The sequence below is a fragment of the Aethina tumida genome, chromosome 7 (genome assembly GCF_024364675.1).
Source record: "Aethina tumida isolate Nest 87 chromosome 7, icAetTumi1.1, whole genome shotgun sequence".
Classification (NCBI taxonomy): Eukaryota; Metazoa; Arthropoda; class Insecta; order Coleoptera; family Nitidulidae; genus Aethina; species Aethina tumida.
The window spans coordinates 11553095-11566690 of NC_065441.1; the positions used below are offsets into that span (position 1 = coordinate 11553095).

The following is a 13596-nucleotide window of genomic DNA, read 5'->3' on the forward strand; positions in this document are numbered from 1 at the left end:
TTTAAAATTTCCCTGGAATTTCTTTGGAGAATGAAATATCGTCCACTTTTTTCAAATCAAATGAAATTTTTTAAAAATGTAACAATAAAAGGTTCTTTCTATGTAGTAGATACTAAGAAAGTTATATACTGAATTATTTTTAGATGATGATATTATTATTTATGTTTCTTTATCTAAAATAAAACATTATTTCAAGAGGCATAAAAATTAATAGATTATTTAGCAACAATGATTGGTTTTAATTAAAACGAGAAAAAAATATCCTTATATCCAACCTTATATTTAATTATTCTGGCTTTAGAGCGATCAAATATGATTTTATCATATATAGCTACATTTGAGACAATAGTGATATTTTGAAACATTTTTTTAGAAAATATTCTTAATTTGAATGAAAATACAACAGTTGATTAAATTAAAAATTAGTAAATTTGGAAACTACAAATATTTTAGTATCAGTAGGAAGAACGGTACAAAATAATATAATAATTGATAATAGGTATATTGTATTTTATCACGCATAATAATGTAAAGTTATTTGCGTTGAAAGTATGTCCTTCACTCTACAGAATAGTTTATTAATCGAAATGCATTAAACATTAATTAGCCCATTGTGCCGCCACGAGTTGAAGATGAGAAAATCGCCTCTCGAACGCGCATTGGCCAAATTCCACGCGCGTTTTTAAGGTACCATTGGGTGGGGGGATGCATGGGTCTAGTCGAAAAGGAAGCCAGCGGCTGGATGCATTCGCTCGCGACAATCCTGCCGAGTTGGTTGGCTGCACGACGCACTCCAAAACCCAGTTGTTGTGAACGTGTTCCCGGTGCGGTGCAAACTCAGTAAATAAACATGTTTTCGTACGTCTGCAAACTTCAAATTATCGAAGTCGACAATCAGAAGAACGTCAGGCCTAAAAGGCCGGAGAATTTGAGTATGTTGATCAAGAAGAAGTCGGGCGATGCCAAGAGGTGTTTGTTCGGCGTGCCAGACCCGAAGGATACTGAAAGGATGATGCAAGAACAACAGGAGAAGGACAATTTGAGGTTCAAGGAACGATTCGGTTTTACCGCCGAAGATTTGGAGAACTTGGAGAAGGAAAATGATGAGAATGTCTTCAATGGCAAGCCACAAGTGAAAAGTGCGAGGAAAGTACTCAAGGCCAAACGGAAAGTGTTCTCCAGCTTTAATAATCAGGCAGTTCTCACAGGTACTTAAATATTTGTTTAATGTAAAGTTGTTTGTAGTTATGATTTCCATAAAACGCCAGGGTATCGATAAATGTGCAGAAGATTACCTGGCAAATGATAATCGTTATTATTTATGTCAGACAAGACAGTTGCAGTATCAATAAAAAAGTCGTTACTCGAAGCACTGAACATAATTTAATTCAATCTCTTATAACTGTCACTTTTGATGTTTTCTAATCGTTTTTAAATTGTGACTTCATTTGTGGGACAAGTCAAGTACAAATCTGGCTAGACACTTCAATAACATTAATTTTAGCGTGACAAAAATGCATTCGCAATTTTTCCATCAACGATAAACTTTTTAAACTTATTAATCTTGCTATTGGAAATTGTACATGCACCTCTTAAATTATATCCATCAATAACCAATACCACATTAATTTATTGACTTCAAATCGATATTTCACACAGCTGGCATAATTTTTTATTAGTACAAAACGTTAATACGTTTCTGTTTTTTGCCGCACAAACCCGAAACAAGTTAACCTTTGGTGAGGAAGGTATGAGCTTTGAATAAACGATTTCATTTCTATAATTAGCCGATTTCAAATGGACGTTGGTGATGGTCAATTGTAACGAACTTCAAGACGTTTCCCGCCGAAAATCGATAATTCAATACGTTAGGTAGACTTGTCTCGTCGGCGTGGGCCTCCAAAAGTGGACCCGTGAGTCATACCCGATACGCGCTTATTTTCAGCCATTTCTCGGAATCGGCCTTCTCTCTATCGTCTAGAAGGTCACGTCTGTAAACGACGAATGCAATTGTTGTTCGGTTTCTATTGCATTGAGACCAGTTGCTAGTTGCTAGGCATGTGGGTAATGTTCGACCTCATTTCTAAGACCCGGATTGAAAGGTCTCATGTATTTAAACAATGTGATTTACTGATTTGGAAACAATATCGCATTGGAATGTGGTTGTTCTATGCATTCTCACATGAAAACGTCGAGCCATAACAGAAATGTGGTAGACAATTACTGTAATAGTACCAGTTATCTATGTTGTCCGTCCATAAACGAAGGTCTTAGTTTTCAGATTTTATCGCCAAACGTTATAGTTCCAACATAAATCCTTCTAACAGTAAAATACCTTTTGTTTCCCAGTTAAAATTTTATATGCAATTTTACCCATTGGATCTTCAGACTAAAAAGATTTGTATGAGGATAATGTAATCACAAAACTGTAACCATGAAGAAATGGGTCAGGTGTAACAAAAATTCGTTACGATTTCAATTAAAATGCATAAAACCACTGGCTCCCACAATTATAAATCCAACTGAAAGATATAAATCTATGCATTGTTTACCTAATTTAAATTTATAAATAAAAATGCGTGCACTACACTCACAGTTGGAAGTCACACGAATCGCATCAGACCGTAGAGAAAATATTGCGGTAAAGGAAGGGATTATCATATTACTACAGTTTGTGGTTTGACTTCTCAGAATATTTTATTACAATTAACAATAAGATTTTGCATCCCACGGAACAACAGATAATTATAACATATAATATAAAACAATTCGATTAGGTGTTGGCATTCCGACTTTCTCTCTCCCTTGGTATGCAACTATTGGTCTCACCTTTAGATACATATTTCACATAATAACTGGCGGACATCTGTTCAAATCAGCTGGTCGGTATATATGCAGAAGACCACTTAAAATTACGAACATATGGCGGAACGTTGTCTATTTCTGATGCGGCCAGGTAAAAATGATCTGCGAAACCCCTTCATATCCACTCATCTTAACAAAATCTCTGCCACCCAAATTTATGCCCATTATCGATGATTATTAACGAAGTTTTCCTTTTGTTGCAGATTTCTACAAGGCGAAGAAATGTGTGAATGTGGAGCTGAAGAAAGACGCAAAGGATTGAGAAGACTTACTGATGTATGCTTAACAGAATATGCTTTATCCAAAGTTATTTAGTTTGTAGAAAAAATGTGACTGTTGCAGTATATTGCTTGGGGAATGTGATTTTGATATAAGTTCTTCTCTTGGTGTTATATACTGTTATTACTGTCTAGTCCTTGATTGTATATATGTGTATAGATTGCTTATATTAAATCTATTTAACGATTAATAAAAATTAAATTATTTATTATTTAATTGTTTTATTTGAGATACTTTGATATTGGTAAGTGGTGGCAAACATAATGTCACAGCATTAAAATCTTGAGTTTTTAAAGGGTTGCTACCCTAATTTTTATAAAGAGGATTATCAACCTTTCCGAACACAATGCAACACTTGTTGATATTTTGGATATAAACCTGTTTCAAATAGGGACGTGTTTTTTAAATAAACGACGGCGATAATGGTACACATTTTAAAATACAAAACCAGAATTTTTACTAATTTCCTGTTTACATGTGACTCATAAACTTTTTGGGTATTGTCAAAATCATAACAAAATATAAACTGACTAATGGCCCATACTATCTTTGAATATGGTGTTTACATCAAATGATATAATATAAACACATTAAAAATATCAATATTGTTGATGAAAAAAGATAATAAAATTTTATGATTGCTATCAGCATTTCAAATAGAAACTAATTTAATACTTTAGAGTTATTTGTTTATAATTACATAGCTTTAATGAGAGTATAATAATTAAATTAAGGTTTGATTTCGTCAATTAACTTAACACTTACATTTACGATTTTTGTTGATTAATATTTTTGATTTATGTACCAATTTAAGCAATTAGTACCGATATAAATTTATTATCATGCTTTTAATACATAAAATAATGATTAAAGAAAAAAAAATCAAAAATTTATATAAAATTTGAAGCTTGAAATTATAATTCTGAAGATAACATATTTAAAATTAAATTAAATTACTGACTTTTGTTCAAATAAAAATAAGTAACAATAAAAAAATAGATAAAAGGTTTTATTAAGAACGAGAAATTAAACAGTTCTGTGGACGTGACTATTTTCTCTTGCTGGTATAAAACAAAACTTCTATAATAAATATAGGGGAGTGTGCCAAATGTCCTAGACCCATACTGCTTATGTTAGTAATATATGCAAAACTCGATAATGAAATATCAATGAACAATTTGCTTTTGAGGCAGATGTAAAAATAAAAATTTGCATAACAAGGGTACACTGTTTTTCGGTTACCCGCATGATTTAAAAATTTTTGACTCGTGCCAACGTATTTTTTAATCTATGTTAACCCCTATAACAAAACACGCTGTCTGGACAAGTACAAATGAAAATGTATTGTCTCGTTAACAAACGTTAGGAGACCAATGAAAATATTAAAAACTGTAATACTCCAATTTTCATCATTCAATTGACAAGTGCAAAATAAAATATGTCTAAGCATTGGAAGAACCCACAAAAGCTTTGATACGTATCGCCTTTTGAAATTAAAATATTTACTCCTCGAAATATTGATCGATATGAATCACAATCGTGGTATTGATGGCATTGTAAAGGGCTCCAAATGCCGATCGTGAAAGGGCTTTTATTAACAATGCGTTTTCTTTCAAAGAATTAAAAAGAACATTCACATGCACAATAAAGCAAACCGCCTATGTTCGTATTGAAGACCAAGTCGTGACATGTATGTGAACGTGTGCTTGTAATAAAGTCTCATTTTGATCGAACCACGTGTATTGGAAGATTTTATCTCGGCTTCAAAGCAGATGAGTCACCTCTTGACATACAGCTTTTGTGTTTTATTATAAATGAATATTGAGGAATTTCTAATAAAAATATAATTTCAATGTTTTTTTTTTTATTTAAGGTAAGTTAAGTGTAGAAACAGGAAGTTATGACTAGCAATTCATCATAACCTTGATTTAATTTTTTTTAAACAATGATGAGAATTGTGAAGAGCGGTGTTTAGGTCTGTCACCGGCTTAATTGTTTTCAAGCGAAGGTTGTTGCTTTACACTAACATTTCTTATATGATCATGTATGCTATCAGTTCTTCCTTCATCCTAGGAAGGATATCTATGCATAATACAGCTAAATAGAAGATATACAAGAAAATAGGTTTATAATATAAATGTTTTTTATTTAATTTGGTGAAGCAAGCACCTTACCTAGCAAAAGTATTCCCTCTATAAAGTGGTACATAATTTATGAATTTCTATAAAAAATATAGATATATAATATGTTCTAGGGTCTATCTCGTGGTAAAAGATTTTCGCGCCTTCGCCGCGTAGGTAGATGGAAAACGGTCTGGCAGGCACATCTGCACTTCGAACGGGAATGCGTTGGAGATAGTGGCACATGCACAGGCTGCCGAAATGTCCTCCTTATTTGGCAGGTGCACAACCCGCATCAGTTTTGCCGCCTTGCCGTACCATTTATCGGAAAAGGGTCAAATCAAAAGGCGCGAAACCAAAATTTCATCACCGGTCAGTACCGGTTATAACATAGTTTGTCTGCTATAACTAACAAGAATTATTTTACAATAACGTACTGTAGAAAAGTGTTCCATTAATAACATAAGTAGTAAACGGATCGATCATAGAGGTTCATGTCATCCACGAGTCACACTGAAAAGAACAGACTGCATGTAAATAACAGAAGGTGCTTATGGAAATTGTAGGTAAACATCAATACATCTTGCACACCCTTAACCGACATTAAAATTGCTGTTTATCCCAAAATCCAGATGATCCGTGCAGATGAAACATTCTTTTTATTTATGAATATAACAACAATGGATAATTCAAAGGTATTCGGTTGTTGCCTTTGATCCGCATCTATTTTGTATTCAACTGAAGTGCCGCACGGGCCAAACGTATGCCAAAATGCGGGCGCCATACGAAAAAAAGGTGTTCACCCTTTTGGTGTAGGCATTATAGCAAATCGCATCTGTCATATTTCATAAAACGTTATTCCAAATTGAAATTTACCTACCTTAAAGCTGTATCAGATTTACAACACCACAAGGTGTTCGAGGTTATTTTTAATACTTAAACATTGTGCGCTGAATCTATTCTTACCATATAGAAAATATTTTAGTTTTAATGAATATTAGTTTAAAAGGTAGATAACAGTATTTCTTTTATAGTAAAACATTTATGTAAGTAGCTAGCACCTTTGAATAACTACTGCATCATCCTCTTTGACAAAATATATGAGTCATTTCAAGAAGTTAATATTTTAAGTAATGAGTTGAACGTATCAATCTGAATTTAAAGTAACAAATATCAGGTACCGGAAAAAGTAATTTACTTCTTTGGTTCATGATTCATTTAAATACATTTTTATATTATATTTAGACCTTCTTCTATTAAATTGTATATATTATTTGAAAGCTTTTTTAATTTATATCAACTAGGTTACAATTTTTTTTATATTAAGTTGTTTTACCAAATGGAAAATCTTCTAATCTTAAGTCGAAGTTTTCGAGACATTAGAAAAGATTATCGCACTCTTGACGAACCAAGACCACATATCGAATTAGAGAAAGAAAGAAAGTTTCAAAATATTATGGTTTTTACATCTTCCACCACATAATTCAAATAATTCTTGATATGACTATTATTTATTATTAATGGTTTAATTATGACAGAGGCATCCAAAACGAGGTTAGATCTTTTTCTTTACCAGTTTCAATAACTTTGTTTCTCGTGGCAGAAATTTGCCTATATAACGTTGATAATGAAATGGTGATTATTCTGTTGAATAAAATGAAAGACATGTTATGTAAACTAATTTTTCCTGCACCCAATACTAAAATTTCATACTAAAACGATTTATTATTGTCCCACTGCATAAGAATCTAGATACCGGTGTTATTTTAAGGGAATAAATCGATAGGGCCCCAAATTCCCACTGACTCAGCTCCTCCGCATTTTGTATAGACAGACATATTTCATGTATGGCATCTTAAATCTTCTGGTGACTCATCGTACCACCGCGGTGGCGACTCTTCAGGTTGTTACATGTCTGCACGGACAGTCCAATTAGATGACACATCGTTGGGATTCTGAACTGCGGTAGACACCATGGCCAGTCAGAGAAAGTTCAACTTTTATCGGGCTTGTTTTATTTACTATATTACGTAAGTTTATTTATATTAGCGACTGGTGATTCGCCTTTGTGGTAGATACATCATTAATATTTTTAGAATGGTAAAAGTTTTTTATAAGAAAATTGAAACGGTTAAAGCGATCAGTGACTCTTACCACAAACGAGTCGGAACGCGTTAATCTTTTAACGTTTAAAATGTCTCTACACTTCAAATTTAATTTATAATGAAAGAAAATATTCAAATCAAACTCTTTAAACAGCAATCCCCAATTGCTTTAATTGATGATTCCGGTAAATATTATTTTAAATGAATTTTCCAAACACCTACGTAAAATAAATTAGAAAAATATTATATTTAATAACAATATTCTTGAAAAAAATGACTTCTTTAAAATGTCCCAGATCTCTAGGTTTTCTCATGAAACACGTCGGGACGGACACACATCCTCCGGTTGATTTTTTTTTGACGGGATGTTTGTTTGCCGAACGCCGGATATTGGTACATGCAGGGTTTCCCTTCGTTAAGGTGAACGTGAGAGGGTGTTAAGTTTCTACGTCTGATCAGATGCACCATCTGCAGGTTAAGGCGGTGTGGGATGGGGAAATTCGCGCCAAAACGCATCCCTTCTAAAACACATAAATTCGGCTATTAGAGTTGTTTTATGGTTTGGATATTTTTTATGTAGACCGGGGGTTAATGACTGGGGATAACATATTAAATGCGTATCTGTGAATGGAAACTAATAAATTGGTACATAAAATTATTTAACATAATATTAGTTATTTTCAATTCGTGACTGCAACAATACTTAATTTTTTAGTTGGTGGAAAATACTCATTTAATTACCTAATTATAATACCCCATGTTTAATAACTAGGGCAACTAAGGTAAATGTGTATATATGAATGAGATATATTAAATAATACATAAAATTATTAAGATTAATATTAGTTATTTCCAATCCGTGACTACAACAATAGTACATAACATAATATAATATTAAATATAATTATTTATTATTGAAAATATATGTAAATTTTGGAATTAATAGTTTTGCAAAGTACGTTAATATTCTCTATCTTATGTTTTTATTTTGCATTACGTCATTTATTTAAATAAAATGGATAATACCGTAACTTTGCTTGACCACTTTACAAGTCAATTCTTGTCTAAGAAAATATAACGAACGTTCATTCCAAACTTATGAGTGAAATTTCTTTTATTATCGTCAACATAATATTTATATTTCATATTTATAAATTTATTTTATTTTAAAACAACAATTAACAATTTCTTCAATAGATAACTAGTAATAATATTATTTTTAGTTTTATATATTTTGAAAAAAATATCTTTATTAATACCTAATAATCCTTAATGTTGTAATTTTTGTAAATTATATTCTGCAATTATTTATTTATATAATATTATTCTTTGACTAAAAATATAAATTATTACAAAATTCAAATTTGAAAAATTGTTAATTTAAAATTTTTTAAATAAAAATTACAATGAATGAATTTATGGGCGGATTACGTCAATTCTTGTTGGTTTTTGGACAATAGGTTGAGGCTGGTAAACCTGATGAAACAGTGTTTAAAGTGAAAGATTTTGATAACTTCATGGTGGACATGTATAGGAAATTTTACTTGAATACTTACTTACCAAGGGATAAAAGGAACAATGCAATTGTTTATTGCTCACAAAGTGATCATATAAAAAAACTTACTCAAAAATTTCCTTAGTGAAAAAGGTGTCCTGTTTCTGATAATTCAGTATAATATATCACATTTGTGACTCAAATTAAACTTCAAAATGATAATTTTCATGCACTATTTAGTTGTTTTTTTGTAATAAACATTTTTATTTTGAATGGGAAGTTGAATCTTAAGTTGATCATTTCTTTAGTTTCAAAAACCCGGGATTTTTATTTAGTTGATAAAAGTGTTGACTACAATCGTGACTAATTGTACATTGTACGTACATTAATTAATATTACAATTTCATTTCAAATCAAATAGTTGTTGCCACACTACAAATACATAGATCCTTAAGTCATTTTCAGGAATAGCTATCCGACATCTAATGCTGTAAAAAATGCATTATAGGTATTATATAAATGTTAAAAACAGCAATAAAATATATATTGTATAATTTTATTTAGTTTGACATTTATTTTTAAAAAAAAAATATTTTATTTATTCTTTTTTTAAATACTTTTTATTAATAAAAATTTTCAAAATAGAAAAATTGCAGTATGTTTTAAGTTTTAATGAGAAAACTACATACTTCTGCGATTTTCACATATTTTGCTTATTTCAGTTTCAAACACGCACAAATTCAAATTATTCTTAAAGTCAATGGTTTTTTGATTTTGAAAATAATTTCTTTCGTGCATTTTTAGAGAGATTTTAATCAATCTATAATTACCATGAAGAACATGCTGATTCTGAACCTAAACAAGCACACAGAAGTTTATCTATGGCAATAAATTAGGAACAACCTCAAGGAAACCAATTTTGCCCAAACCGTCGCAATAAAACCGGTGCTAGACAAAGTGACCTATGTTCGGCGAACAAATGCAGGTGCAAGGTGTGTGTGCGCACTTGATCGAGACCAAGAAGAGACGTGATTTCCATCAGCTGCGGAAGTTCGTTGCGCCCGACCTGCGTCCGATCAGAAAAAGTATAATAATGCGACTCTGGTACGTCTGAGATTAGGAAAGGAGCACAAAGGTGCGTCGGGGAACAGGTGCTGTTCGTACAGACGTCCCGCGATGGATTTTAGCGCCAAATCGCTGCCCATCCGTTAATATACGGGAGGTCCGAAAATCAAGCGTTTAGTTTTAATTTAATGCTTTTAAACTGAGTAGGAGATAATATTAATTTTCAGCAATAAGTAAATGTCAAAAAAGTTAAGAATTTTTAAATTTTGTTTCCATATTATATTTTATCTGAGATTTTTACTGTCGTGCACAATATATATTAGACTGCTATTACTTACTTATTTATATCGAAAATCTTGTTGGAAATGGTAAAAAAAATACTGTGAAAGTTACAGCTGTTAATATTAATATTAAGAGGTGCCGCATCGTAAATTTTAATTTCCCGTTTAAATAACTCGGGAACGGTGTTCTCTTGGATTTTAAACTCTCGTTAGAGATAATATTTCAAAATGATCAAAACAGATTTTTATAGAAAATTTAACGCTCTACAAAAAATGTCTCTTACAGTTTTTTGATATATTCATTTTTTCAAAAGTTATATGACATTAAAGTTGGATTGATTTAAAATTTTAACATTTTTTTCATTTTCTGACGCAAAAATCAACCTTATGCCATAATTTTATATGACATTTTTTGTAGAAAATTCAATTTCCTATAATTTATCTCTGAAAAAGTCTTTGATATTTTTTACAGATCAAAAGTTATCTGCAGAAAACTAAAAATTTTATTAAATAAATGTTATTTTATTGCTTAAAATTAAGCATTTTATTTAAATAAATAGATTTTTACAAAAAAATTGATTGTCTATTATAATCAAAGTACTATATATCGTTACACTAACTTTTACTACAATTTGGCAAATTTTTTCTGTATTCACTTATAACTAGCAATAAGCAATAAGCAATAATTACTCTTCATTTTTCGTGAAACTTTTTTGGAGGTAAATTATAGGAAATTGAATTCTCTACAAAAAAAGTCATATAAAAGTTTCCCATAAAGTTGATGGTTGCGTCAGAAAATGAGAAAAATCAATTCAATTTTAATGTTTAATGTTTTGAAAAAATGAATATATCAAAAAACTGTAAGAGACATTTTTGTAGAGCGTTAAATTTTCTATAAAAATCTGTTTTGATCATTTTGAAATATTATTTCTAACGAAAGTTTAAAAATTTCAAAATCCAAGAGAACACCGTTCCTGTGTTATTTAAACGAGAAATTAAAATTACGATGAGGCACCTCTTAATATTAATATTAAGAGCTGTAACTTTTACAGTATTTTTTTTACCATTTCCAACAAGATTTTCAATATAAATAAGAAAAACAAATTGTCGATTTTTTTTAAACAGTCTAATGTATATGATCAAAAATTTAAATTAAGTTACCATCGAGTGTTAGCAACTAAATTTACTTATGATTTATTAAATAATATATAATGAACAGTAGCGTATATTGGTTATTATATAAATTTAATTAATATACTTATTAATTATTAAATTATTAAAATCCATTTTATGTTAAAATATTTAAACTTTATAAAACAACAATTTTTAGTAATTAAATAAATATTTTAATAATTTCTTAATAATTGATAAAAACTCAAGAAGTAAAATTAACATTTCTATACTTTTTATTAATAATGTTTAACAATATAACAATTAACTATATTTTATTAAATATGCTTTTGTCAATGTCACTAAAGATTGTTTAAAAAATATTGAAAAATTTAAAACTTAAAGAATTAATATTTCAAGTTTTTAGAATGAACTTTTATCTTTTAATTCAAAATTATTTTGTATGTACAACATTTTATTTTTAGTACTTGATGGTATATCTAATATAAAATTTCTATATCTCGTCATTTAACAAGCAAATAATTTTAATTTTAATATACACAAATACTACAATGAAATAATATTGAAAATAATAATTTTACTGTTCACTTTGGTATCAGTTCATTTTTCTATATTTTTTAATATTATAATATATAATAATAATTATCATATGTTTAAACAATATAGCGAAATAAATAAAATATTTAAAAATAAATTTAAAATAAAATACGTGTGATACAAAAATTATTATATAGAAAAACAATTTATTTATTTAAAGCAACGGTTATTTTGCATTTACTTTTATGTTCTACTTTACTATATATTTTAAGACTGGTTGATAATAAATATTTGCAGTTTTCATTATAAGTAAACATTGTAAATTCAATACAAATAAACCTTATCTATTATGTTAGTGAATATTTTGCATCTCTGCAGTTTTATGCAATCCATTATTTGAATATCGAAAATCGAAAAAACGAATATTTATTTTTTTTATGTCAAAGGAAACTTCTTAATTTTATATAAATTTATTTACGGGTTTATAATAAATTAAAAATATAGACAGTGATATAAATACTAATAATTAATGTTATATAGAGGAATAATGATAAACGTGAATTATTTTAGTAATATCAGAAACCACACGAGGAGAATGCACTTAAGTACAAATCTGAAGAGGCTGGCGACCAAGTATAGTGTTTCAAGACAAGTAGCCTTCGGTTTCAATTTCCTGGAAAGCACGCTTAGTGACATGTGTGTTGTGCAACCTGGTCGGCGAAAAAATCTACAGACGCACAGCCCCAACCGGAAATGTTCCCACATATGGCCGTAAATACTTCCAGGCAGCAGACTCCGAGTTGCACATACGCACCAATAAATCACTGCAGATTTACTAGCTATTTCTATCTCCTATGTCGCCTTATTACAAAAATTGTTATTTATATGTTATGCAAATTTTGATGATAATTTTTTTTATGTTCTAAAACCTAAGACTTTCTTCTATATAAAATTTCAAAAATAATTCAGAATTTGAGACGAATACAGAAATGAAGAATGGCATTATAGATTATTTATACCTATAAGGATCTTTTCTTAAGATTTTCTAAATAATAAATATTAGTTATTTTGATTTCAATATTAATATTCGGTTAACAATAATATTTAGGAATTATTGAATTACTATAATAATGTTAGGTATAGTTACATTAAATGAATTTCATCTTAGGTCCAGAAAAGTCTCGAGAAGTATACCTGTACAATTTAAAAGAAGCTCATAATTTACACACATTGTGAGTCAGTTCACTACTTCATCAAGAGTGCAATTTCCAAAAATGTCAAAAAACATTGAAACTCTTGCGTCCACGACTAATGCACTCAATCATGCAATCCCTACCATCTCGTTGCCGCCTTTCATGGAAAACGAGGCAGAATTTTGGTTCGACGTGGTGGAAATGCATTTCAATATAGCTGGAATCAACGACCCAGTTGAACGATTCAAGCAAGCTTTTTGTGCACTAAGCCCCAAGACAGCCTTGTTAGCGAAGGACCTTATTCGCTCGCCCTGGAACGAGGAATCCTATTCAAAATTAAAAGAGAGAGTGACGAGTCGCCTCTTCGCATTACAAGAAGATGGAGTCCGCCAGCGTCTCGAAACCGAAACCATGGGAGATGACAAACCGTCCGTATTCCTCATACGATTACAAAATTTGGCCGGCGCTAACGTCGCTGAGTCGTTTGTTAGGACCATCTGGGAAGGCCTCCTCCCTCCAATGGTC

At 30.3% G+C, this 13596-nt stretch overlaps 1 protein-coding gene across 1 annotated transcript; it reads left to right on the forward strand.

Moving 5' to 3' along the window:
* The first annotated feature begins 640 nt into the window (after positions 1–640).
* Positions 641–3355, forward strand: LOC109594556 (uncharacterized). Its single transcript, XM_020009775.2, has 2 exons — positions 641–1208; positions 3069–3355. The coding sequence occupies exons 1-2, from the start codon at positions 851–853 to the stop codon at positions 3125–3127; spliced, it is 417 nt and encodes a 138-aa protein (XP_019865334.1). The 5' UTR covers positions 641–850; the 3' UTR covers positions 3128–3355.
* The last annotated feature ends 10241 nt before the right edge of the window (positions 3356–13596 follow it).

What these genes read in the sequence shown, in the direction of transcription:
- LOC109594556 (XM_020009775.2), top strand. Translation starts at nt 851, where the DNA reads ATGTTTTCGTACGTCTGCAAACTTCAAATTATCGAAGTCGACAATCAG. An exon ending in TAATCAGGCAGTTCTCACAG is followed by an intron (nt 1,209 to 3,068) that starts GTACTTAAATAT and finishes CTTTTGTTGCAG; the next exon opens with ATTTCTACAAGGCGAAGAAA.